The sequence below is a fragment of the Drosophila hydei genome, unplaced genomic scaffold, assembly GCF_003285905.1.
Source record: "Drosophila hydei strain 15085-1641.00,03,60 unplaced genomic scaffold, DhydRS2 tig00008128-arrow-arrow-pilon, whole genome shotgun sequence".
NCBI lineage: Eukaryota > Metazoa > Arthropoda > Insecta > Diptera > Drosophilidae > Drosophila > Drosophila hydei.
Window position 1 is genome coordinate 112,989 of NW_022045838.1, and position 27,238 is coordinate 140,226.

The 27,238-nt window shown below is 40.5% G+C and overlaps 1 protein-coding gene across 1 annotated transcript in view; it reads left to right on the top strand.

Moving 5' to 3' along the window:
• Nucleotides 1–2,135: 2,135 nt before the first annotated feature.
• The window catches only part of LOC111604499 (dynein heavy chain 3, axonemal), a 38,537-nt gene continuing 13,434 nt past the window's right edge, over nt 2,136–27,238 (top strand). The window contains exons 1-30 of the mRNA XM_030225313.1: nt 2,136–3,232; nt 3,488–3,691; nt 5,007–5,048; nt 5,123–5,398; nt 5,460–5,608; nt 5,699–5,790; nt 5,848–5,995; nt 7,178–7,294; nt 8,031–8,197; nt 8,248–8,539; nt 8,675–9,097; nt 9,156–9,321; nt 9,382–9,596; nt 11,445–11,635; nt 12,082–12,266; nt 13,116–13,233; nt 13,961–14,108; nt 14,165–14,322; nt 14,724–14,790; nt 15,538–16,428; nt 16,488–16,592; nt 16,646–16,816; nt 17,136–17,283; nt 17,345–17,443; nt 17,492–17,606; nt 19,697–19,865; nt 23,485–23,678; nt 24,883–25,085; nt 26,268–26,455; nt 27,043–27,213. Of these exons, the coding sequence (XP_030081173.1) occupies nt 3,004–3,232; nt 3,488–3,691; nt 5,007–5,048; nt 5,123–5,398; nt 5,460–5,608; nt 5,699–5,790; nt 5,848–5,995; nt 7,178–7,294; nt 8,031–8,197; nt 8,248–8,539; nt 8,675–9,097; nt 9,156–9,321; nt 9,382–9,596; nt 11,445–11,635; nt 12,082–12,266; nt 13,116–13,233; nt 13,961–14,108; nt 14,165–14,322; nt 14,724–14,790; nt 15,538–16,428; nt 16,488–16,592; nt 16,646–16,816; nt 17,136–17,283; nt 17,345–17,443; nt 17,492–17,606; nt 19,697–19,865; nt 23,485–23,678; nt 24,883–25,085; nt 26,268–26,455; nt 27,043–27,213 (5,841 nt within the window). The 5' untranslated portion in view covers nt 2,136–3,003. The remainder of the gene's footprint in view (nt 3,233–3,487; nt 3,692–5,006; nt 5,049–5,122; nt 5,399–5,459; nt 5,609–5,698; nt 5,791–5,847; nt 5,996–7,177; nt 7,295–8,030; nt 8,198–8,247; nt 8,540–8,674; nt 9,098–9,155; nt 9,322–9,381; nt 9,597–11,444; nt 11,636–12,081; nt 12,267–13,115; nt 13,234–13,960; nt 14,109–14,164; nt 14,323–14,723; nt 14,791–15,537; nt 16,429–16,487; nt 16,593–16,645; nt 16,817–17,135; nt 17,284–17,344; nt 17,444–17,491; nt 17,607–19,696; nt 19,866–23,484; nt 23,679–24,882; nt 25,086–26,267; nt 26,456–27,042; nt 27,214–27,238) is intronic.

A 27,238-nucleotide genomic window follows, 5' to 3' on the forward strand; every position in this document is an offset into this window, starting at 1 on the left:
GCTCAACCCAGCACAGCCCAGGCCACCCACCCAGCCGCTGTCTATTTTTAGCAATGAGGTCACGTGACTGTCGACTTGCTTCTCCCGCTCCAACTCCACCATCCACCCACTCGCTGTGCAGCCCTTTGTTTAGCCCAATGACATAACTAAACTAAATGCAATTTGATGCGTGTCATGCACAGCCGTCGCTTCAGCTGAAAATGCGTGGTAATCATTATTTGTGACAATTGATGAGCTGAATCAATTTTTTCTTCCTCTCTCTTTCTCGCTCTTGCTCTGCCTTGCCTGTTAGTTTTCTGCAAAGCCGCTGGCAAATGGAATTGCAACAATTTTCTAAAAGGGAGAGCCCAATGGCTTGCCGACACTGACAGTTAATAAATATTTGTCACGCATGGCTTTGGACGCAGTGCAGCGGCACGCCGGATTCCGTGTACCCATTTTCCGTGCTTGTCCGTCGTCCAACTGACACCTGCAAAGTCCACTGTGAGCGGCAAATTGCAGCCCGGGCAGCTTAGGCACGTGACAGCAGGTCGCCAGTGCGGTAGGATAAACCATTCCCACGACTTGTCATTGAACTAAGCATAACACTCACACACACACACATGCACGTACAAACTTATATACTCCATGTACACTCGCACGCCCACCCACACTTGCCACACTTGCAGCTTTGTTCAAAGTTGAATGCCTTGTAAATGGTAAATAGGATACCGCAACACACGGACAGCATTTGACCATTAATCAAATTTCCAATTAATTTGCCACAATTAATTGCAGCGATAATTGCGCCATGTATATACGATGTGTATATATATATATAAAATGTATGTAGTTGGTCCTTTAGTCGTCCTTTTTCATTTTGATCATTGTTTCACAAAGACATCAAAACAATAGAAAATAATATACTATTTATAGTCTTTATGCTTATTTGACTGCCTAGAACACACTCTTACCTTGATTATTTACACATTCTTGTATTTATATATATATATATATGTTTACAACTACCTTCCTCAATATTTGCACTATAATTTTCTGTTCGCTACGCTGGACATTTTTGCTCAAGATGCTCAAGTTTCTGCCATCGTCTCATTCAGGCAACGCTTGTTATCAATGCTGCAAACACAAAGAAGCAGAAGCAGCTGGTAATTGGTCTCCAACTCAATCACCATGTCGATTCTATTTTTATAATGTATGTCTATATAGAGACAGCGAGATAATATCCATTGCTTGAGTTAATTATTACACAGCTGCCATTTGAACAAAAATTTAATTTTGAATGAATGAATCGTTTTGACCTCTTTAAGCTAATTTTGATTGAAATAAAAATGAAAAGAAACAAAATTAAATTTAATAAATTTATTAACAATGAATTTAATAAATTTATCAAATTAAGTCTAAAGATATAAGAGATATGAATAGAGCATTTTTAGTTGACTTCATTCAAACCGGAAAAATTATCGATAATTTAAAATAAAGCTGATCTATTAGTGTTATAAATATTATGCCTATTTCATATTGATGTCGTGGAAACAAAAGTAGTTATCGATAATTTTGAACATATTTTATCTGTGTATTTTATCATGGAAGCAGAACAAGTTATCGATAATTTAAAACACATTAGATATTTGATATAATAATAATAAAAAAATATAAACTAAAAAAATATCAATTTTTTTCAATAACACTGATCTGTGAGTGCTATACCTATTACACCCAACTATAGTTTTTCTTCCCATTGATAGTATGGAATTTGCAGATCTTTACTTCATATTGATTTCATTGAAACCGAAAATTTTATCGATAATTTGAATACATCAAAGTAGATCCTCACTTTACACTTCCATTAGCCTTTGCGACAGTAGATTTTTTATAGCTGATTCATTTGTGAACTTATCATCAGTAAAATTTTTAAAGTTAACACTTCGAGCTAACTTTAGAGCTAATGCGGCCAAGTTGCTCAACACAGTTGTGTAATTGCAAACGCTGCAAGCGCATATATGTATGTGTGCAGTATATAGGATGGATGGATGGAGGCTTATTATGAGTATTATTATTATATTTATTATTGTGAACATATAATCAGGTTGAATGACGAGGGCGAATACGTTGCCCGTCACTGCGATTGGATAATAAATACACAGAGACAGTGGGGTGGGGTTGTTATGGTTGGCGGACGCAGCTGTAGGTCCTGGCATAAAATGGTTGTCCTGGCATAAACAGGCAGGACGTGTACTTATATCCTTTATATAGATGAGACGGAGTTCGTATTTGTTGCGCTTTATTAAAAAATGTGCGCAATTCAAGAAATGTTGCCCAGGTTACCTGCAGCTGAAGCGGCAGCAGTAGCAGCAGTTGCCTGGTTGCTGTTTATACAGCACACAAGCAAACACAAACAAACACACGCACACATGCACACAGGTATCAAATATTATTGAGCTGGAAGCAGGTGAGAGTGAGAGTAAAGGGAAGCTGAGCAGCAGCATCTATTGATGGAGTGTCAGCCAGGACGCCGTCTCTGCTCGTCAGCTGCTGTTGGTCTAACTCCAATAACCACATTTGCAAGCCAGCAAGCCGTAGCAAGCCGGAATCGGAGCCGTTGCCGTCGCCGTTGCCGTTGAGCAGAGACAGCGGGAGGAGTGAATGCTGGTCGTTTGTCGGTTGCCAAGCGCTGGGTTGTTTGTCCGGGCTGTTGCCATTGCCACCGGATCCGAAGTTTGTTTATAAACATTTCACGTATATCAGCGAGCGAGTGAGTGGCCGGCCACACAAATGTCCGTGTTGTAAACTTTTATTATTAGAGTCTCTCTTTTTTATTTCAACATATTTTGTTGTTTTTTCCCTCTCGTTTGGCGAACAATGTCAGAGAACATAAAGACAAAAAAAGCAAAAACAACAATAAAATAGTACCCGACCATAAAACAGCAACAAGAACAAAATTTTTTTTGTTTTATTTCTTTGTTTTACCCAACAGACTAAACAACAAAAGTTCGGCCCATCGTCATGGCCTCAAAGAAGATCGCGCCGGAAAGGCGTCCATACTGCGATCCCCGTCTGACCGATGTCAATTTCCGCAGACAGCGCACGCTGCACTTGAAGCGCCCGTCTGAAAACGAGGTCACCAAGAAGAGTAGCAAGAGGCCACTCAACGATTGCCCCTTCTTCGATTTGAAATATAGCTTCGATGAGCTGCCACTGGATCCAATCAAGGACTTTCTGTTGGAGAAGATCTGTAAGTCATTGGAAGAGGTTGAAATCAGTGTGTCCAATATGAAGCATCATTGAACTGTGTCTAGAAGTCTTCTATAGTCTAGTTGTCTGCTATTTGTCAGAGTTCTCTCAGAAGTTCTTAAGTTAGAAGTTCGAGTTAGAGGCACTGCAAACAACAGTTGATACTGAGCAGCAATCAATACAAGCTTTACAGACATGGCTAGAGCTTTTCTAATATAATGTGAATATCCCTAACAATATCTCCTAACATCTTTAGCTCACATGCAGAATGATACCATTGTTGGTCGCTGTAATCGTGAATTTGATTTTCATACATACGATTTGGTTAATGTGAAGGACGTTTACATAGAATGCGAGGATGATAGCCTGCAGCGCCTGCGACTGCAGGATATTGTAATGCCCGAAAAATTTGAAATGCTGCGCGATGCCAAGAATCATGAATATAATTTCGATAGCAGAGGTGAGTGCCAAATGCCACAAAACAAAATTCAAACAACATTTGCGCATTTAAAATCCAAAAAAAAAAAATAAAACGGAAAAGGTAGAGCCAAACAAATTGCCTAACAGCAGCATTTTTAACAAAATTCAATAACAACACAAAGAGAAAGAGAGAGAACTTAACCACAATAACATCACACTTAATACTTTATTAAATGTGCACCACCCAACCACCCAGCCACCCACATTGCCCCAGCTGCTGGCATTCCCCTGAGCTTGTTGGAATATTGCTCACCTGCAAACATAAAAATTTCAAACATTATCCTTTAAACATAAAATTTTATAACCAAAAAAAAACAAAAAAATAAAAAAAAAATACATATGACATTTATTTGAATATCCTTTGGGAGCAGGCTCCAAATGCGCCTGAACCGAACTGCAGCGCAGCCATAGAAAGCTTGTTACATGTTTATCATAGTATTTTATTTAACATAAAAGTGGAGTATATGAAAATATGTATATAAACACTTGACTAAGTAAAAGTTGTAAAATATAAAAAAATTATATTAAAAAGAACAAAATTAATAAAATAAATAAAATTATTTTGAAGTTGTCACAAATTTAAAATGTATTAGCTAATAGAGTATATTTTTATAAAGTGTATACAATAGTTTGCTATTTCTTTTTTTGTGCATGTTCAACTTGTTTGGCCAAAGGTTGACTTTGTCGTTGGCTCTGTGATAAAAATGTTTCATTTTATGTATAGTTTTTTAATATTTAATATCATACCATGGATAGATGTAAATGCAAACAGCACGCGGGGCATGCCGCCCATACACACACAAACTCACAGAAAAAGACCAATACACAATATGAGGCATAAAAGCATGTTGTTGATAAACATTAGCATATATAAAATGTGACAAACATCATGATAGCAATGGGCAAGCAGCACCCTGGATGGACGGCGGCTGTGGAGCAAGGGACGAGGTCCATTGGCAAAATTACAGCAGCACGTGGGCACAAACAGAATAGCCAGCAGGTTTCGTCTGCTATTCGGGGGTCGGGCATGGAGGGCCGGAAATGAAAATTAATTTGAGTTTAATCATTTTAAAAGCGAACTTTGCTGCACTGACTTTTATTTAAAACAATTTTCATTTGCGTGCGGCCTTTGAGCGAACGCAAAAAAATAACAAGAAAATCAAATATATAAAATGCACACACACAGACACACATGCACACATGTGAGCACACATCAAGTTGATGTGCAAATATTAAATGGCATTTGCATTTTCATTTTCATTTTCATTTTGATTTTCATTTGTTTTTACTTGCAGATTGTAATCAATTTCCCTGGATTGACAAATGGCTGAATGGCGGTAAAAAATAAATATTTATATATTGACATAGCGAGAGCATTATTAAAAATTTGACGCACCCCCCTAACCCACAGAGAAGCCCAGCGAAAAGGAAATTTATGAAATGACCAACAAGCTTTTGGACATTTATTGCCAGCGACGCGTTCGCATTTTCTACTTTAATTGCGGCACACGCTCCTCGCTCTGGGCCAATCAGCTGCGTCGCCAATATGGCACGCCCTCGGAACAGATTGGAGCTTATAATACGCCCACGGCCAGGCATTTGCGTGTGACGACCCTAAATAGGAGGAAAGACACGAAGAAGACCGAATTTAAGGCTGGCGATCATTATGCGTTGCGAACGCCACAGGGTAACAAATGGACACCATGCAAAGGATAGCTCGACTTATAATACCCTAACTATTTGCATAGAATGCCGAAATGAGCTAATGCGCGTGGGCAAGATAATTGATAAGATGATTGAGCCAGTTCTCAAAGAGGCTGAACACAATATTGAGCATGGATTGCTTAGCTATTCCGATGAACGACCGTGCGCCGGTGTAGAGGCGAAACTGAGATCTGTAAGAGCTGGACATTAAACGTGTGATGACTGCTTCACAGATCATCGTATAAAATATTTGAAGGACTCTGCTAATGATTTCTTCTTCTAGGCCAAATGTAGCCCAGATACACAGCGCATTCAGCGCAAAAACTTTGCTACTAACAAAGAGTTTCTTCGCTGCCTGAAGAAAATGGAAGCAACGTAAGAGATTTCCATGCACCCAAACGAAAGAATTTCATCAACATTTTTTTTTTATAGCCGCTTTCCCTACATGACACCGTTGCAGCCAGTGGATCCAGAAATTCAGAAATGTAAGCAGTTGCTTAAATATAAGAAGCAATTTTTGATATCCAGTAACAAGTTTACATTGCCTGTACAGAAACGTTACAAATGCCTGTTGCAAAGCGTAAGTTACACTTGTTATTCCCGAATATTAAAATTAAGAGTATTGTGCTTTTTAAAAAATGTATATAACGAGCAGAAGCATGAGTCAGCTACTCCATAGATCAGTCGAAGTAAAGAATTTTTAAAAACAATTTTGATTCAGCTTATTAATAGGCCTTCAGAGTATCTTTTAGTTGTGCACTCCCTGCTAAAGAGATTTTACTTATTATAGCCTTAACCCAGTGAAAATGGGAAATTAGGGTATATAGTAAATATATTTTTGCTTTCGTCGACGTCTGTGCGCCTGTCTGCACCAATAAAAGCTAGAAACTTGAGTTCATGGTATTTCCAAGTCAGGCTCCCGACTAGAGCTTCTTATTTGTTTTCTATTGAATTATGAAGCTGACCAACATATGCTAAAAAGGACATGCCGAAAAGCTAACTCTGACGAGATCTCCAGGCAGCTGTGTAGCTGTGCCATCATAAAAAGCTCATCAAAAATGAGCACCGACACAGACATAAATAACTTTTATGCGTTTTTGCTCTGTAGCCTGTTGCCTGGTGCCCGTGGCCAGAGTCTGTCTGTCCAACTGTCCATCTATCCCACTGTCCGTGTCCAAGTCCGAGTGCGAGACGCACATAAAAAATGATAATAATAAACTTAATACAAAGTAAATATGTGTGCGTGAGCGTGCGAGTAAATTAAGCTGCGTTGCCTTTTGGCTGCTGAAACGTGCTTATAAAAATTATATAATTCATAGCTCATAAACATTGTGCGGGGGCGTTTTGTGGTGTGGCCCAAAGTTATGAATAACGTGATTAGTTGTTAAAAAAAAACACCACGAAAAACAATAAACAAACAAACAAAGAGCCAAATAAATAACGTAACTGTCTAAGAGTGTGAAAGGTGACGATTTTATGAAGATTTTATGGCCTTTACGGTTTTTAGCTCTTAACTGCAGCACTTGACGGATGATCTTTTCCAATCATTTTCTTTATATATATAAATATAAGCAGGAAAATTTCTAATTATGCATCTGCTCTTAGGTCCTACTTTACGTTCTTCATTGAGTCACAGTGCAGTTGCTTTTGGCTCCCAGTTTCAACCAATTAAACTGTTAGTTGATCATTAATTATGTCAGTCAATCAGACATTCAAAGTGCTTTACTTAGTAACAGTTAATGATGCTTGCTTGCTTTTGCAGATGTGTGTGCTACAGCTGGAAACGTATCCTTCACGTCTAATACGTAAGGCCATACGTTTCATCGACTCACGTAACGTTGTGCTGCAGGATGCCTTCAGATTCATACTTCAGGAAGAGGTAAGAAGTTTAATGTCAACACGTTGCCAACTACTCATATACGGACTTCATCTTCGACTCTGACTGACTGCGACTGAGAATCCGACTCCGACTCTGACTCCGACTCCGACTGCGACTCAGACTTAGACGGCAAGTGGGTCTACTAAGCGTCAACATTATTAGCAAACTTAACGCGCGCTCAAAAAGTTTTCGGGGCCAAAAGTTTGTCAGCAACGAGAACATATTAAACACGCTCCCCGGACGTGAGAATGTCGAGGTCTTAGCATAAACAGGGAGTGCGACGGCAAGAAGAGGAAGAAAGAAACGCGTGTTGATGTTTTGACGTGTGCTCCAAGGAAACTTTCAGCTCGGATAGAAATGCTGCTTCTAGTCAAGCATTTGCCACACCCCCAACTAGCAAATCAGTGCAGTCAAGTTAATGAGCAACAGAAAGACGCATTATCTATGAGAGGTCGAACTCCTAATGCTCTAGCTGAGATACAGCAATAGTTTACAGGATGAATATTTCCTTCAAGGAAGATGAATCTGACAACTTTGATAGTTCTCTACTCTCGACTCTCGACCCTCGACTCTCTACTCTCTACTCTCGACTCTCGACTCTCGACTCTCGACATGCTTTGCAAGTGTATAACAAAACGTGGCTACCTGTCAGCTTCGCTTTGCCGCCTTGGGCTGATTTTCAAACTTTATCGTACCTGAGCCATGTGATTTAGTTCACCTAATCAACTCGTTACAGAAATATTGGCCCAAACTGCCGCCCGAGGTAATCTTATTCGATTATCTGTTTGTGGGGGAGCGTCCCATAAGCCAAGAGTTTGCTGTCCTTGTCATCGTTTGCCTAATCGATCTGCAGGAAGATTTTCGCTATCATGTCAAGCGCTCCTTTCTACGCTATCTGCTGCAGTGAGTAATCATTCAATTGTCAGTTCTTGAAGTGCAGCTTTGTTTTACAGATCCAATTTGGAACGCAAGCGTCTACAGCTAGAACCGGAACCGCCGGATTTTCCTATACTAACCATCACCTCGCCTGTGCCTTGGAGATCGCGTTTGTTGCTCGCCAAGAGCCGTATTGGTGAGATGCTTATGATTACGCATCCGACGGTGCAAGCTTTGAATCTGCTTTGGCATCAGCTCTACGGGGATTTGGTCATTGTCGACTTGTCCAAGTTGTTGCTCAGCCAACGACCTTTGGATGCGGACGTGGTGCAGGACTTTGTCAAGGATAGTTGTGCACAAATTAAAGACGTGAGTAGAGCAAGGCAAGATTATGCCTTAGATGGTTTCATTCCTGTAGACTGGGGATCTACAAGATCAGTTGAATATTGTCCATTCCCACCTCCCATCATTGAAGATCCCATTATTATTCTTTTTCTCCAACAGCTTCTGGTCAACGATTGGCTGCCCCGTTGTGCAGATCTGATGGATCTCATGCGCAATAGTTGGAAGGACATGGTGCCCATGACGGGCAAGTATGGTGGACGCGCAGAGACCCTATTAAAGTGCGTTCACGCTCTAATGTCGCGCCACTTGGAGAGTTTGATCAATAAGAGTTTGGCTTATCTATTCAAAGTGCTGTGTAGCTATAAGCATGGCAATGAAATAGACGAATATTCCATGTTCGATAAGAAGCTGCAGCGCAGGCCTCTGCTGGCGCTCACCGTCTCCGTCGTGGGCGCCCACTTTGATAACGAACCAATTGATTTTGGACCCGGCGTGCGGGCTGATGAAAATATTTATGTATTCGATGCTGATGATGCGGATCCATTTCAACAGCCGGGACAGACAAATCCGGTGTTGGAAATTGTAAGTGAAAAACTAATAATTAAAGATGGACTTATATATAAATTTATATTTGGACTAGGTACCCGATATAGATGATGTGGCCATGTTTGAAATGCACAACGCTTCCAAGCTCTATATCTATCCGTATATGGTAGAGCTGCCAGCTATTATACGAGATCTTTTTAAAAGCATCTTATCTGTGGGCTATGATATACCACGTCTTGAGTGTGTCATGTCTGGTGGAGGTAAGTGGAAAGATTCTGCAGCTCTTTAAAGTTGCAATACATCAATCCGCTTCTTCACAGCTGCTGAAGTTAGTGGCACATTGAATTACATTGATGAGGATCATGTGGACTTCCTAACACTATGCAAAAAAGTTGAGGAAATTGTGAAGATAAATTGGCGTGGTGTTAGTGTCTACTTGAAGCCCATCTATAAATATTACTATGGATTGTTCAAAAAACTGATATTGCCTATGGTGGAGAAGATGTGGACTGATAATACCTTGCCCGATTTGATGGTGCGTATGAAATCTGCATTTACCAAAAGTTATATGCACTTATATAGCCTAGTCATGCGTGTGTGTGTGTGTACACTCATTAGATTGTTTGCCTTGCATCCCTGACATTTGGCATGCTCTTAAAAGCCTTTGGGCATTTGACTGCGTCTCGCCTTAAAATGAATTTAATTATTTATTTCGATTTGATTACACGCAATGATGCGTAGAATTAACATAAAATTTCATTATGCAATATTAATAAACTGCTGACAGACAGTTTGACTAAGCGGCAGATAGACCAACGGACGAACGGAAGAACTGACGGGCAATTTGTGTAATTGAACAATTTATATGCCCAACAACAGTTGACTGTGTGTATTTGTAGCTGCTGTGCATTGCCTATGAAGATGCCCTGCTATCAGCATTAGACAGGGTATACCAAAGGCAAGACAAATTCTAGGGGCACAGCTTAGATCAGCTATATTCAGAGTATAACTTATAGTTAAAGTTTCTTCCTGTTTATCTGCTTGTCAAGCACTTTCTAACAGGAAGTCTATAAGCTGACACAGAGTAACTGCTAGTCTGGCATGGTCAGCCCACACATTTCGACATATTTCTCTTTCGAGTTCATAGGTTCGACCTTTGCATAGTTGATGCTAACTGCGGTACGGGGCTCACAGCATTAATTTGGCATTGTTAATTAAACTTTGTTCGATTTGCTAATTCGTAGACAGCCTGTCGAGTGCCTGAAAACAAAACGTGCCTTGCCCATTGCTATACATAAAATATTTGGTTAGATAGCTGCACATTAACAACATTTATAGACACACACACACACACACACATATACGCATATATGTAGGACTCTCAATTAACCCATTCTTGCCGGCCATTTGCAGTTCACATTCATTAAGCTGAATGCAGCGACAATTTTACCATTTATCCATTTTTATTTTTGCGCAATTTATTTAAAATAAAAATTGCTTCCGATTGCCAGCGCTGCTTCAGTTTTTTCATGCATGTAATGCAGGCTGGTAACTCTGCTTCTTCATTTATATATACACTCTGCACTCGCCGGGAATGTATGTTAAAAAAAGGGTACAATCAAGTTGTGCGAAAGTATGCAACAGGCAGAACGCCATATATGAAACATATTTTAACGCAATTATAGCTATAAATGTAATATATTTTCATTGCACTTACTTGGGAGGAACGCATTCCGCATGCTGGAATACGAAAAAAGAAACTTTTAATATAAAATAAATATGTTTGTTTAAAACTAATTGTAGGGCATCGTATAACTGAGCAGTGCAGAACTTGAATATCAAAATGAATATCGTATATAGAGCACACAACTTGAGATGCTTTCCTGCTATGTTACTGTAACTTGGCAAAGAATTCTCTTATATCAGCTTATACAGCAGACGTCGAATTGGTACCAATTTATACAATGTCAAACTGCACATTCAGTTTTTTTAAATTTTTAAATATATAATTTATGCATAAGCTTAACATTGTCAAGGCGAAGGACTAAGTAGTTAGTAGCTGCTATGAAAATTGTGGCACAAATATAAGTTTAGACATGAGAAATTAAATATTAATATCCGATCTATAACTTACCTAAATATATTCTAAAATATTTTCATATTTATAATACAGAACTATTTGTAAGTGTATCAAATATTCGAAAATTGTTTGTCAACTTGTTATTAGTATATACACACACACACACACCCTCAGTCATGCACATAAATTTATATACGAATTTTTATTCTGTTGTTAAATGCATATTCATTTACAACGAGCGCTCGGCAATCGCATCCGCTGTCTCACCTTCGCTCACTCTCGCCCTCTCGTTTGCGCCAACAGGTTGTTCAGGAATTAATGAAAAAATTGAATGCCATCAGCGATACGACCTATTATCTGCGTGATTTTGTACCGTTAAATTTGTTCTTGCTGGATAATCGACACGTCAAAGAATCGCTGCGCTTGTATGTAAGGAATATCTACGATTTTATAATTGATTTTTACAGAGCGCTCAACATTAACGAGAATCGCACGTAAGTAGAAAATTGAGAAGATGTAAAACATTGCATGCACTTAGAGATAAAAGTCTTAATTATAGGGGTATATTATAGATAGAAGTTTAGGACAGTTTCTTTAAGTGTACAAATAAATATATAAAAAAAATACTTTAATTCTTTTTAATAAGTAGACGAACTATTTCTAATTCGTTTCTAATAAAGTGTTCACTTCAATTTTTTGCAGTGTACACATTTTAAAATATATTAATGACTTGTATAATGGGGATTTAGTTAATTAGTATAATTATAATATTGCTATATTTTTTGTTCGATTTTGTTAAGCTTATAAGTCGACTTTTTCTCTGAGTGCATTCATGCATTTAAAGTTTTATTTTTTATTTTTGTGCTGACGGCAAAGGTCTTTACTTAAAATGGCTAACTTTTAATGTGCACTTGATGCATTCTCTTTTGTGCCCCATCAGCATATGCGAGGAGCTCGAGGAGATGTCGATGAAGGCGGGCGAACGGCCAGAGGAAACACCTGAGGTAGTTGCTCTGCAGAACTATATATCCGAATGCCGTGAGATGAGAATATTTGCCATCAAAGATGAAATCAAGCTGGTGTTGAAACGCGTCGTCTTTCTGCTGACACATTCATATCTGACCAGTAAGTGGATGACGACTATATGAGCAGGTAGACAGGGCCGATAGCAACGTAACGTGGGTGGCTAAAAGTTTTAGCTGTTTGTGCAGCTGGCAAGTGGCATGTGCATTGGCCCTGCCATGCCATACAGAGCGTTAGTTTGTTTTAGACAAGTCCTGCTCTCTCTCTGTGTGTGTGTTTGCACTGTGTTGATGGAAAAGGGAGATGATGATGAAGGGGCAGCTTAACATAATTAACCTCAACTAACAAGCTGAGTCTACTAATTGGTTTTATAATTACTTGCGGTGAGACACCAAACATTGAGCTGCGTTAAACCCCCGAAAATGCAGCTTAATGAGCTCAACAAATTCATGAATGTGTGAAAGTTGCTTTGACAACCGACAAATGCAGACAAAGACACCCTAACACACACACTCACACACACACACACACTCGCACATACACAGTAAAGCTGCCTAGATAGACAATTGCGATTTATCGTCAAGTGTCGTGTGTATCTTTCAAATAACTACATTGTCTGCATCAAGTCATCTCTCCTCTGGCGCCCCTCTATCCACTTGAATGTGGCTTTTGTCACACCAAAATGCGAGGCGACGTAGCCAAACTTGTCATCAGGGCAGATTGTCAGCTGTAGGAGGGCGGGCAGGTGGCCATCAAAGATACTCGTAGTACACATAATTAATTAGTTTGCCCGAAAAACGCGCGTAGCCAATTAATTAAGAGTTAAGCACAGTTAATTAAGAACATGCAGAGCACATGAAGAGACAGAGAGAGAGAGAGAGAGAGATAGAGAGAGATAGAGAGAGCGAGACCGAGCCCAAGAGTCAACACTTGATTCCACTTGCCCAACAGGCGATGAAATTCATCTGAATTCCCGCACATTTATACTGCCCGGTGAACTTGAAGAGGTCCTTGATCTGAGTGCCGCACGCTTGTCTGTAGTGCGGGATAAGCTGGAACAGGCATTGAGGTAAGCTTATATCTATATATGCACAAGAGATTAATTGACTGATTGAAGTAATGAATCATTATTTAATAAACATATATATTTCAAAATTTAAAAGCGTAAGCTTAAGAATATAGCTTGAGTATATATTCCTTATTTTGTTTATACTGAATAATTGATTGACTTATGACTGAACTGCTGATTGACTGACCTGACTGACAATCAAACAAGCGGTTTTAGACTTGAAAGTTAAGCTGGGTAGTTAGAATGATTGATGTTTTGATGTATTGAAAACTAATGTATTACTGACTGATTGATTGATTGACTGATTAACTGACAGCCAGGAGTAACAGTCTGATTGATGAAATATTAATATTTATTAAACATTTAATAACTTGAATTGAGAATTTATCAATATAAAGTAAAAAATATACTGACTGATTAATAGACTAGCTGATTGATTGATTGAATAACTAAATAACACAGAAATTTGTAGGAAAATTCTAATAGTTAAGAAAATATTCACTCATGTAAAACTTCTTGTCGCTACTGATTGATTGATTGACTACATGAACGGCTGATTGACAAACTGACTGATTTTGATTGATTGTAAAACACGTTAGAATAGTTAACAATGCTATCAGAATAAAATAATTGAAATAGTTCGGAATATATCTATATGATTGACTGACTGACTGACCATCTAAGAAGAATTCTTTCCTACTCACAATATCCCTTCTCGATACAACAGAGAGAGACGTTTGCAGTTTGAAAAGCTACTCATCCAAGAGAAACGTACAATGGATGGCTTCCGCATCAGAGAAGTACGTGAAGTGCTCACCCTGGATGACCTCAAGGAGCGTGTAGATACAGTTGACTTGCTCTTCTCTACCATCGAGGTTAGTAGTGGACAGGGTCGCTGTATTTGCTCAACTAATCTTGATTGTTGTGCCAGAATCTCAGTCGTGAAGCGAAGAACATTAATGTGGAGGAGACACTGTTGCAAATTGATGTCTCTGCCTTTCCGCTGCTGGCCGAAATCATTGAGAAGATGGAACCAATTGAAAAACTATGGAAGACATCGTACGAATTCGAAAAGGATTATCTCATTTGGTAAGCAATGCCAACTGACAAAAAAAAAACAAAATTGTTTGCAATTATTTTGCACAACGAGAGCTGAGGGATGACATAGTCTCAGGCTGAGCACCTCTCTTAGTTCCTTCATTGTGGGGCACTTGTCGCAAATGACAAAATATTTGAAATTGAAGTGCCAGCCAGGCGGACAGCCTGACAGGCAGGACTAAGCAACCTGCTGCTGGGCAAATCCGCAATGCAAATGCCAGCAGAAAAGTTGACTTCAAGTGCAGCGGAAAATAGCCAGATTTTGAGTTGTTGCCGTTGTTGTTGTTGTTGTTCAAGTTGTTGCTGTGTCACACAAAAACTTCTGCTGGCAGCATTTTTTTGCTTTTGCTTTTACTCTAGTTTTGTATATTTCTATTTACATCTTTTGCCAGGATGTTCGAGCGCTTCGAATGCCTTAATGCGGATGGCGTGCGGGAGCAGATCGAGTCCATGTTCAAGGTAAGTAGTTGCAAGTCGGAATCGGAATCGGAAGTTGAAGTTGTCATTGCGCAGTCAGTGCCAGGCGGAAATAAAAACTGAGCGCCGAGCAGCACAGGCAGCTGCAAAGTTTGAGCTGTTGTCGGATTTCTGGCCTGCATGCATAGCTCTTCCGTCCATGTCTGTTTCGTCCGTGTCTCCTGGTTCGTAAGCCAATGCTACAGCTGAAAGTCAACTAAAAAACGTCAGGCCTGCTGCCGAGCCAGCCGAAAAGTATGCAACGCAAAAAAATGCCAACATATTTGGCGGCGACTAAGCGCTGCACGTGTGAGTGTGGGTGTGTCAGCTAGGTTAGTCTTAAAAAAAAAACGCTGGCTCAAAGCGCAGAGGCAAAGGAAAAGGCAATGGCAGTTGAATTAAATTTTTTTTAGGCAAAACTCAAGTAGCTGAGGAAACCAAGTCGGTTGTAGCCGACTGTGCGAATACTCTGCTAACAATTTATTAATATTCAACTCTAACTAAAGAGTTGAAGCCAATTTATTATTCTTCAACTGGAACTAGAGCTCTAAAGAGTCGACTTTTAGCTAAGTCATTTGTACAGTGTATACAAAGTTAGTGGCTGCCAATGGCTTCGGTCTTGGCACCCATTAAGTCGGCTTAGCAGTCAGCCACATTAGATGGATAGCTTTAAGGAGTCCCACACACGTGACACTTGACTCCATGCGTTTCACTCTAACCATCGTTCGGTTCATCATTATCCCCATCCAGATTATGCACAAGCTGTCGCGCCAGTTGTCCTACAATCCGATTGCCAAACGTGTCGCCGAGCAGATACGCATCAAAATTGAAAAGTTTCGCGTCTATTTGCCCGTGTTGGATTCCATCTGTCGGCATGGTCTAGAGAAGCGGCATTGGGAAAAAATATCGGCGATATTGGGTCGCCAAATAAATCCGCGTCTGTACCCCACGCTCAAGGACATGATTGATGCCGATATAATGAGCATATTGCCAGAGCTGGAGGAGATTACGAATGCAGCGGGCAAGGAATACGATTTGAATATGGGTCTCAAGAACATGCATAATGATTGGCGCGATGTTATGTTCGATGTGCTCCAGTATCGCGATTCCGATACGCATCTGTTGGCCTCTATAGATGATATACAAACGCTGCTGGATGACCACATTATGCGCACGCAGGCTATGAAGCGTTCGCCTTTCATTGTCGCCCTCGGCTCCAAGGCGGATGACTGGGAGGAGCGACTGTTGCTGATCCAGAATATCATCGATGCCTGGACAAATGTGCAGGTCACTTGGATGTATTTGGAGCCCATTTTCAGCTCTGAGGATATTATGCGTCAAATGCCGCTGGAGGGCCGTAACTTTAAGGCCGTGGATAAGATCTGGCGACGTATTATGAAGAATACGCTAAAGGATCAGCATGTAATGGTGGCCACCGAATATCCCAATATGCTTGAGATATTTACCAAGGCTATCGAGGATTTGGAGACGGTGCAGAAGGGCTTGAATACGTATTTGGAGCAGAAGCGTCTGTTCTTTGCCCGTTTCTTCTTTTTGTCCAACGATGAACTGCTCGAAATACTGTCGGAGACGAAGGATCCAATGCGCGTGCAGCCACATTTACGCAAATGCTTTGAAGGCGTAAGCAGAATAGAGCTCCATCTCTCTTTATAGCCATAACAACTCTCATCTTCTTGCAGATTGGCACCTTAACTTTCGATGAAAACATGGAAATCACGCAAATGATTAGCGATGAAGATGAGCGCGTCAGTCTGGTGCGCAAGATCAATCCGCAATCGGCGAATGTATGGGGCTATCTAACGACGCTTGAACTCGTACTAAATTCATCTCTTGACAGGGCTTGGTGGAAATTTGGTTGAAGGAGGTCGAGTATGTTATGCTGGATAGTGTACTAGAACAAATGAAAGAATCCTGGGAGGATTATGCCCAGATCGATCGTATTTCCTGGGTCGTATCATGGCCCGGCCAGGTTGTACTCGGCATTTCCTGTGCTGCCTGGACCTATGAGGTAAGCAAGCAACTTGTTTAATCCATTTCAACCGCAAAAAGCAAAAACACCACAAAGGCCAAAAAGCCGCAGCAGCTGTCCCAGCAGCTGCCTGTCTCGCTCTCTCTCTGTCTCCGTCTGTCCTTCTGTACGTCTGTCACTCTGACTCTGACAGTGCGATTAGCCGCGCTGGCTTCGAAGCTCTTTGTGCTTGCGCGCTTTTCCCTGCTGGGCTTTGAGCGTGTTTCTCACAAAATTGAAAATCATATTTTGCCATTTATTTGCCCACCTGCCACATTTTTTATGCACTTTATGCTCTCCGGCTATTTACATTTGCCAGGTGGAGGAAGCCATTGAGAAGAAGTTCCTGCCGGCATATTTGGAGAAGTCCAATTCACAAATTGGAGACCTGGTACGACTCGTTCGTACAGATCTTCAAACTGGTGTGCGCATTGCTGTGGAGGCGCTCATTGTGCTGGATGTGCATGGTCAGTAAGAGTAATTTTATAGGGTATCTCTTAAGTCTTAATTCAAGTCATAATCCAACAGCTCGCGATGTTGTCAAGTATCTGGTGGACATGCATATTACTAGCATACAGGACTTCGATTGGATATCGCAGTTGCGCTACTATTGGAAGGTCAACGAGAGTGAGTAGCAGTTGTATACCCTGTACTATTGCTAATTTACTTCCACAGAGAACGAGGATTGGGTGTGCGTCAGCATGGTGGTTACAGACGTTAAATATGGCATGGAATACCTTGGCAATTTGCCACGCTTGGTCGTTACGCCGCTCACGGATCGCTGCTATCGGTGGGTAACAACTATTATCTGCACACACACACACACAAACATTAATTGACAAAACGTTTGCAAAGCAGCTGAGCCATCGGCTGCCTCTCTGACCGCTCTAAAAGTCATGAAAGGCAGCGTTTATTGGAAAAATATTTATTTTATTTCACTGCATTTTAAATTTATTTTCATTTTTCAACAAAATACGCAAAAAGAGCTGAAAACCTTTTTTCGTTGTTGTTGTTGTTTAAGCTTTGCCTACGACAAACGCAAACAACAACAACAACAACAGCAGCAAGAGAGAGCCAGCCCGTTGCTGGCAAGCTGGCAGAAAGGACATTTTAATGGGGTTTCCGATAAAACTTTTATATTAAACAAATAAATCAATGTTGGACAGTTTTTCACACACACACCACGCACACATACACACACATACATAGTTAAAAGGAACAAAAAAGAAAGTATAGATATTTGTATGACCATACCGGAAATGCTAAAAAATATACAGCCAAGCAGCGTGGAGCTGGCTGCGCTGCCAATATGATAAAAATATGAACTTGCATGGGCAAAAATGGAACAAAAAGAAAAACGAGAGCGTATAAAGCTTTTGTCATTTAAAAGATTAAATACCCTATAGCACATAATTTTAAATAGAATAAAGTCTTTCGGAAAAGAATGTTGGGAAGATGGAAATAAAACTCCAAATATCGCACCTTGGTCAAAGGGAATCAAAATTTTTACTATTATACTACTTATAAAGTACTCTCTACTCTATACTCTCTACTCTCTACTCTCGACTCTCTACTCTCTACTCTCGACTCTGTACTCTGTACTCTCTACTCTCTACTCTCTACTCTCTACTCTCTACTCTCTACTCTCTACTCTCTACTCTCTACTCTCTACTCTCTACTCTCTACTCTCTACTCTCTACTCTCTACTCTCTACTCTCTACTCTCTACTCTCTACTCTCTACTCTCTACTCTCTACTCTCTACTCTCTACTCTCTACTCTCTACTCTCTACTCTCTACTCTCTACTCTCTACTCTCTACTCTCTACTCTCTACTCTCTACTCTCTACTCTCTACTCTCTACTCTCTACTCTCTACTCTCTACTCTCTACTCTCTACTCTCTACTCTCTACTCTCTACTCTCTACTCTCTACTCTCTACTCTCTACTCTCTACTCTCTACTCTCTACTCTCTACTCTCTACTCTCTACTCTCTACTCTCTACTCTCTACTCTCTACTCTCTACTCTCTACTCTCTACTCTCTACTCTCTACTCTCTACTCTCTACTCTCTACTCTCTACTCTCTACTCTCTACTCTCTACTCTCTACTCTCTACTCTCTACTCTCTACTCTCTACTCTCTACTCTCTACTCTCTACTCTCTACTCTCTACTCTCTACTCTCTACTCTCTACTCTCTACTCTCTACTCTCTACTCTCTACTCTCTACTCTCTACTCTCTACTCTCTACTCTCTACTCTCTACTCTCTACTCTCTACTCTCTACTCTCTACTCTCTACTCTCTACTCTCTACTCTCTACTCTCGACTCTCGACTCTCGACTCTCGACTCTCGACTCTCGACTCTCGACTCTCGACTCTCGACTCTCGACTCTCGACTCTCGACTCTCGACTCTCGACTCTCGACTCTCGACTCTCTACTCTCTACTCTCGTTACTTGACTTTAAATATCTCCATTTATCAACATCATTATCCCACCCACTTATAAAGTCCAACGTCAGTTCACAACCGACTACTGTACACATTTTATAGGCTCAAAGATCTCTCCTTCTGTTTGTCACAAACATTTGCACAGCTTTATTATACCCTTTTTTGCAAGCGCTTTTATGAGTGCGGGGCATAAAAACTGGCAACAGCAAGAACAACAACAACAGCAGCAACAACAAAAGTACCCATAAATGACAATTGTTTAAGCTGCAGCAACGAGAAATGCGAAAAAACGCAAAACAGATATTAAAAACATACTTTGGCATGTTGCCTTCTGTGCAGCACATGCCGCACCGCCGCCCACCCGTCCATAGGGACGGAGCCGCCCACGCACATGTTACTGACTAAAAAACCTCTTTTCTAATTCTCCGTTTTGTAGCACTTTGATGGGCGCTTTGAAGTTATGTTTGGGCGGCGCGCCGGAAGGTCCTGCGGGCACTGGCAAAACGGAGACCTGCAAGGATCTGGCCAAGGCTGTGGCCAAGAAGTGCGTCGTATTTAACTGCTCCGATGGCCTCGACTACAAAGCGCTGGGCAAGTTCTTTAAGGTAAGTGTGCGATTGTTTCACTACTACAGGTTTTTCGGATTCTGTGTCTGCTTCTAAGAGTTCTGAGAACTGCGACACGCTGTCTACCCCGCACGCTCGTGCGCTCGAGTCTTTCTGCTAATTGATGGCCCAATGTTGGTCAACAACATTAATCAAAGAACCTGTCCCAGGCAGCGGCACGCGCACCAATGATGACTTTCAGTATACACCTACACACTTATACCCACATTTACACACACGTGCAGCTCAACTTACACTTAGAGAAAATTACTAACGGATTAGCCTGAAGTCCGGTTACCAGTTGCGAGACTGAAATTGTTTTTTAAGCTCGGATTTCATGAAGTTTGCCAAGTATTTATATATATCAAGCTTTTCTATAGTGCTTAGCCTTAATTGTCTAATACACTTGTTAAGAACATTTCTTTATTAGGCTCAAAATAGCGAAATGTGAGAGAAAATTAAAGGTTTAAACAATAGCAAATATAAAAAATAAATTTGCTTCTTTTTTTTTTAATATTTATAATATTATACACAAATTTTTTGTTTAATATAGTACAGTTCCCAATCTTAGAAATCATATAATTATTTTGAATTTAATGAAATTTTTTTTATAATTTTATCAATTTTTTTAAAATTTTTGTTTTTTTTTTCATTTCTTAATTTTTTAATTTTTTTCAAAAAAGTTTCATTTTTCTGCAATTTTTTTCTCCAATACCAGAATTTAACACACTTGTATTATTTTCTATTTATATTATTTTAGTTATAATAGTGATTCAATAATCTCCCTCATTGCAATTACCTTTTCTTCCAGTGTTTGGACTTGCGTTCTTTTTGTCCAGACACGGCGGAGCCGTTCACCACAGTTAGCCGCTGACTAAAATGCCCGACTGTATATTGAAATTTATGCAGTTCTATGGTCTGACTAATTAGGTAGTTTGTGAAAGTAATCGCTATGGCGACTAGTTGGTCTCTTTATACAAGAAGCAACTAGAATGCCAAATGTGGGACTGGGACTAAAAAGCTTTCGTGAGCGTTCAAATCTATGCAAATTTTTATTAGCAGGTCGTTAACCGCACACGCATATTTACACACGCACACAGACACACTCACACACACACACACACACACACACACACACACACACTCACACACACACACACTAACATGCGACCGCATCTTAAGTGGGTGCTGTGTGTAGTAAAATTTATGCGTGTTTGAGGCTCTAATCGCTTAATTCTGTAGCACGCCTAATTGCATAATGGTTAAAAGGTCCCTCACTTCGACTCTTTCTAACCATTAGAGCTGGGATAAATTGGGTTGAGTCTGTTGGCGTTAATTTGCATGCGAAAATAATCACAAACTTTTGGCGCAAATCAAACAAGAACAACAAGAACCCGAAATTTCAGCGTTCGAATCTCGATTTAGATTAATTAATTTGATTTAAGCTGAAGCTAACATAAGGCCAGCGCAAACGTGTTGCTCATTCATTTATTGCCATTTATTCGCTTTAAGCTGTTGACTGCTTTTGTTTAATAGTTGCTTAGTTTTTAGAAAGTAGTTTCTATCTCTATGCATGACACGGGCACCCGCTCTCCAACTGTCTGTCCAACTGTCTGGTTTTTGCCATAATATTTCGGAAGTCGTAAATTTTCCACGCGCAGTCTGCTAAAACAATTTTGCAAGCAATAAAATAATTTGCAATTGCCAAACAATTCAAACTATTTCGATTTCGATTTATGCCTGCCCAGATATGGCAAGCCGGCCCCAAAAACAATTTTCGTCTCCGCAAATGGAAATGCCCATAAAATGCCCGCAACAATGGCAGCTCACCAAAGTTCTTTCCCACCAAAAAAAAAAAAAAATAAAACAAAAGGCCAGTTGTCCAATGAATGCGCAAAACTTCTCAATATCTATGAATCTATGAGCGGATGCGAGCAGCACACAGAGTGAGAGAGGCAGTTGGAAAAAATTGGTTGCAGCTGCCAAAGGCAACAAACCACTTTGATAGAGTTCAAAGTGTCCAAATGCCAGCCAAAGAATTGAACGCAAACAACAACAAAAAATGAACAAAGAAGGCTTCAACACACACACACACATAGCTGCCTGCGCTAATTGCACAATAGAAACAACAGCAACAACAATTGCGACTACCAGAAAAAAATGTGCGAACGCGCAACAGCATGTAAAACAGCCCGAATGTTGTTGATGCCACATCGATGTTGTTGTGCTTCTTGTTGCGTGTGTTCTAGGCGCGACCAGTGGTGGCCAAAGGGCGCTGCTTGATACAAAACAACAGAGCCGGTTCACATGATCAAAGGGAAGATCAATACAACAAAAAGTTTATAAATTTATAGCTTTCTTTTAAAACTAGCTTTAAAGTTTTATCAGTTTCCGCCTTTAAATGAAAATCCGCTTTATCAGCGCATGTTTTTTTTCCCGGTTCCCTTAAATAATACCTATTTATGAGCGCATATAAAATCCCTTTAAAGAACGCTTTGCCACTGCTGCTGCTGCTGTGTAGAGCTTCTTCTCATTGTGCAACAGCAAACAGTCAGTTGGCATATGTTACGAGCACTTCTAGAACGCTTCCGTCCCGCTCACTCTCTCCCACGAGCCCTCTCCCACACTCTCTCGCATAAAGCTGCATATTTATTGGCAACATGCAAAAGAAAAGCATATCAAAGGGCGCTGCATTGGCCCCCAAGTCCATTCTCTCGTTTACTATCTGACCCCAACCGACCAGAACCGCATACCGTAGGGCAACCCACGCAGTCGGCAGCGGCAACAACTCGTCTACATTTGTAAACCATGTTGCAATGTTTGTTCCTTTGCCGTTTGTCCAGGCATTGGCAACTACACACACACACACACACACACTGGCACACAACAAATACACGCAGCACACATAGCCCGAGCAAAATCGAACCAAAACCGAGAATGTGAACGAGCACCGAACGATGAGCAACTGAAAATAATGTTTATGCTGCTGTTTGCTTTGGCTATTTTTGCCATTTCTCTGCTGGATGCGTTTTGTTATACATTTTCCTTACCCCAAGCCAACCGAGAGTTTGCTTGTGTTTCTATTCTTTTAATACTCTGTAACCTATTGAAAATGGGCTAAAAATGCTAAGTTCAACTTGCGATTAATCGATACGTTTCTATCCTTACATTCGTCTTTTTCTCCAATTCTGTATCTTTCTCGGCATCTCCATATATCTGTTTCTTTTTCTCTATCTCTCTCTTTCCATTTCTGTTTCTATAACTTTACATATCTTTTTCTCTCTCTCTGTCAATATCTTTCTCTTTCACTTTCTCCATCTCTCTTACTTTCTCTTCCCCTTTCTCTCTCTCTTTATAACTCTCTTCCTGTCTCTCATTTATTCTGTGTTTTTCTCTCTTTTTATCTCTTTCACTCTTTCTACAACTTCCCTTCTCTGTCTCTCCTCCACATCTAATCTGTCTCTATAAAATTAAGCTTAGCTGAATGTTTAAGGAATTCAAAATATAATTTAAGATAAGCTGTAGTCTTTTACAAGGTATCTAGTAGTCGTACACTGCCCAAATTACTTGTGTGTTATTTTTTATATATGCATTTTTGTTTGTTTTTTCTTCTTTTCAGGGCCTGGCACAGTCGGGAGCTTGGGCCTGCTTCGATGAGTTCAATCGCATAGAGCTGGAGGTGCTGTCGGTGGTGGCGCAACAGATTCTAACCATACAGCGGGCTATTGGACGCAAGGTTGTGAAATTCTTTTTCGAGGATACAATGCTCAAACTGGATCCAACTTGCACCATATTCATAACCATGAATCCTGGGTGAGTGGCACGTGAGATGAGTGCCATAGTAGCAGGCGCCACGAAGCAGGAAGCTGTTGCTCTAGCAAAAGCAGCAGCAGCAGCAGCAGCAGCTGCGGTTTCACGCATCGCGTTCTTTTCGCTTTTTTTTTCCGCTGTGCATTTGAAAATGCATTTAGTTACTTTGTAAGCTACGACACACGGCCTATGTCATCTACGACCATGCCTAGTGGGGCAAAACAGTGTCACTGACAGAGTTCGATTCGACTCGACTCGTAGCCGGGGCTATTAGTTACCAATGGCTGCCTAGCTGGCGGGCCTTTGGGCTTGGTCCCGATATTGGTAGTTATTGCGTTATTGGAGATTTTGTGCCCCATACGGTTGCGGATATTTATTGCTTTGGCATATATGTGAAACAGCTGCGACAAACATGCATATTAGGCCTACGACCAGCCACTGCACCGCCCTGCACCACACGCAACGGCCATAACTGACACTCAGACTCTGTGCCAAAGCGTTGCCATTCAGAAAAAGGTCTTAATTTCCCTTGCTTTCAACTTCACGTACTTCTTTTTTTAGCTGGCCAGAAAGTTTAGCCTTTTTTTAGCCATTTGCAGCGGGTATTGTGGTTTTGTTTCTAGCTACGTTACCTTATGGCAAGGCAACCGAATTTTTTATTACTGTGATTAATGTCTTTGTATTTAAATAGTTTTCTCAGAATTCTCATCTGAATTGAATTATCTCCCATCTTAATAAAGCTATATTCAAGAGCTTCACATAGCTATTCTTTATAGCTACCTCTGACTGTTTCTAATAGCTAGCAAGTTTCATAGTTCGGCAAAGCAGGATTAACATGTTATATCTGGCAATAATAATAGGGCATAAATAGGCCATCAGTAAAATCTTCTATACAACATAAAATCGCCCATAAATATAAAAGTCCTTGACGAACATAAATTTTTCGATCAGGGCATTCAATATTCTACAATCCATGCCTAAACTTTTTCTTTTTAGCATTTTTTGCGTCTGTCTTTTGCCTGCCAATTTGTCACTCAGCCAGACGTTCCTTAAAAGCAGTCACTCATATTGCTAGTTATTGCTTGGCTCTGTAGTCCGGCTTTACTATTTATGCCATTAGCACTTGCAATTTGATGTATTTGATTGGCCATTGGCTCTTGAATCGTTTCAATCGTTCTCCCCCCTCCTCTCTCTCTCCACTCTTTAGCTATGCTGGCCGCACAGAACTGCCCGATAACTTGAAGGTTCTGTTCCGTACGGTGGCTATGATGGTGCCGGACTATGCGATGATCGGCGAGATAACACTATACTCTAACGGCTTCGATATGGCACGTGTGTTGTCACAGAAGATTGTGCAGGCCTACAAATTGTGCTCGGAGCAGCTGTCCTCGCAATCCCATTATGATTATGGTATATATATATATATTTATCTGTTTTTATATAACTATGTATATGCATCGCTGCTTTACCTTTGCTTCTATTCATGCATATATCTATAGCTACCTACCTACTTATCTACAGTATTTTATATCTACAAATATATCTATACTTCATCTATTGACACTTATACATCTAGCTCTCTATGTTTTCGATTTCTATCGTTCCGTTACTATCTAAGCTACACTCAAGATATTTTATCTTTTATTCCACTTCATCTCATATTTTATTTTATATAGTATATATTTTTCTTTTACTCAATATCTTACATCCTTACACTATCATATATCTATTATCACTTGCTCCATTCTCTATCTTAAGTTCGATATCTTTTCCCATATCTCTTGCTTGATTTCATTAGCTTTTTACGCGTGCTTTATGTGGTGGGCTACCTTTTTAACTGACTAATAAGGTAGAAAAGCAGTCAAGCCCAACTTTGAGGCAAACAACTTTGCGCTTGTCCTGCATCCTGTGCACTATGTCCTGCGCTATTTTACTGCATGCTGCATCCGGCATGTTCTGATGTGTGTGTGTGTGTGTGTTTTTTTTCTCTCCTGTTTTCTTTCTTGTTTCAAGGCAAAGATATTGCTCGCTTTTACGACATAACATGTCATATGACATTACAACATGTCTGTGCGTGTGCGTGTGTGCGTGTTTGTGTGTGTTTGTGTGTATGTGTCCGGCCGATGACTGCAATTGCAGGCTGGCAGCTGTGCAAGTTTATGTGCAAAGTACATTTGATCAGTATCTTATTTTGAGTTTAAATTGAAAAACTTTCTTGCAAGTTTTGCTTTTGCGCTTTTGTGCTGCGTGTGTGAGAGACAAATGCCACACACACAATGTTGTCTGTCTGCCTGTGTGTGTGTGTGTGTGCGAGCGTGTTGTTTTGCAAAGTAATAATAAAAACTATTTGTACATTTAGTTGCTGCTTGTTTCAGTGGCTGTTGTTGTTGTTTGCCTCTGTCCAGTTGGAAAAACTTTTGCATTTTGCTTTGTCGCCTGCCTGTAATGAAGCTCCGGTTGGCTTATCCAAGGTATCGATTGTAAATACCTTAGACAAACCCGTGACTCAGTTATGCACATCGCCAAAATGCCGCATAACTGTCAAGCTAATGCCATGCCACCTGCACACCCTCTCTCCTTTAATTCGAACAGGTATGCGCGCCGTGAAATCCGTGCTATTGGCATCCGCATCGCTGCGTCGCCTTTATGCTGACCTGCCGGAGCCCCAGATTGTTTTGCGCGCCATTGTTGATGTCAATCTGCCGAAATTCCTCGAGCAAGATATTTCCCTCTTCATTGGCATCTATATGGATCTCTTCCCGGGCGTCGACCTGCCCATGGTAAGTCTCCATCTCCAATTCTCACATAGAAATTCATAAAGTGCAGGTGTAATGAGCTGAAAGAGACGCCGTTAAGAACAGCAAATTAATGCGATAACCGGCTGACAGATGCGTGGACAAGGCCACATTAAAAACGGACGATTTATGCACGCGGAAGACTCAATGCCCTATCGCACTATTCTACAAGTAGCATAAGGGAATTATTGCCTGGTTTTTGACTTATATATGAGCAAGATTCATAAAGCTTTGCTTCCCCATTTTTCGTTTCGTATTCCCAATAATTTAATAACTTATTGTTTAAGTAGTTCTGGACAAGAGTTTAATGAGTTATTATTAATTATTCATATATAACTTTACTTCGTATTGGGTTCCTCGTGTCACCAACTATATAAAGCATCAGTTGCAACTCCTTGCGGACGTCCATAATGAAATGCCCATTCAACTGGTTTCGCTTCGTTTTTTTGCTCGCATATTTCATTGCATATTTTTCATATTTCATTTACACCTGTTTTCCTTTGCCATTTAACGACACTTCTGTCGGGCCGCCTGCACCTGCTTAACCACCTTCTGTCTGCCGCTCCTTCTAGCCAGTACGCGATGACATAATCAAGTGGCTGCGTATTAATCTGGCGGAGAGAAATCTGCAGGCAACGCCTTGGTATTTGGAAAAAATAATGCAGATATACGAGATGATGCTGGTGCGGCACGGTCTGATGATAGTGGGCGGCTCTATGGGCGGCAAGACGACAGCCTATCAGGTGAGTGCAGCAGGGAATTAAATAA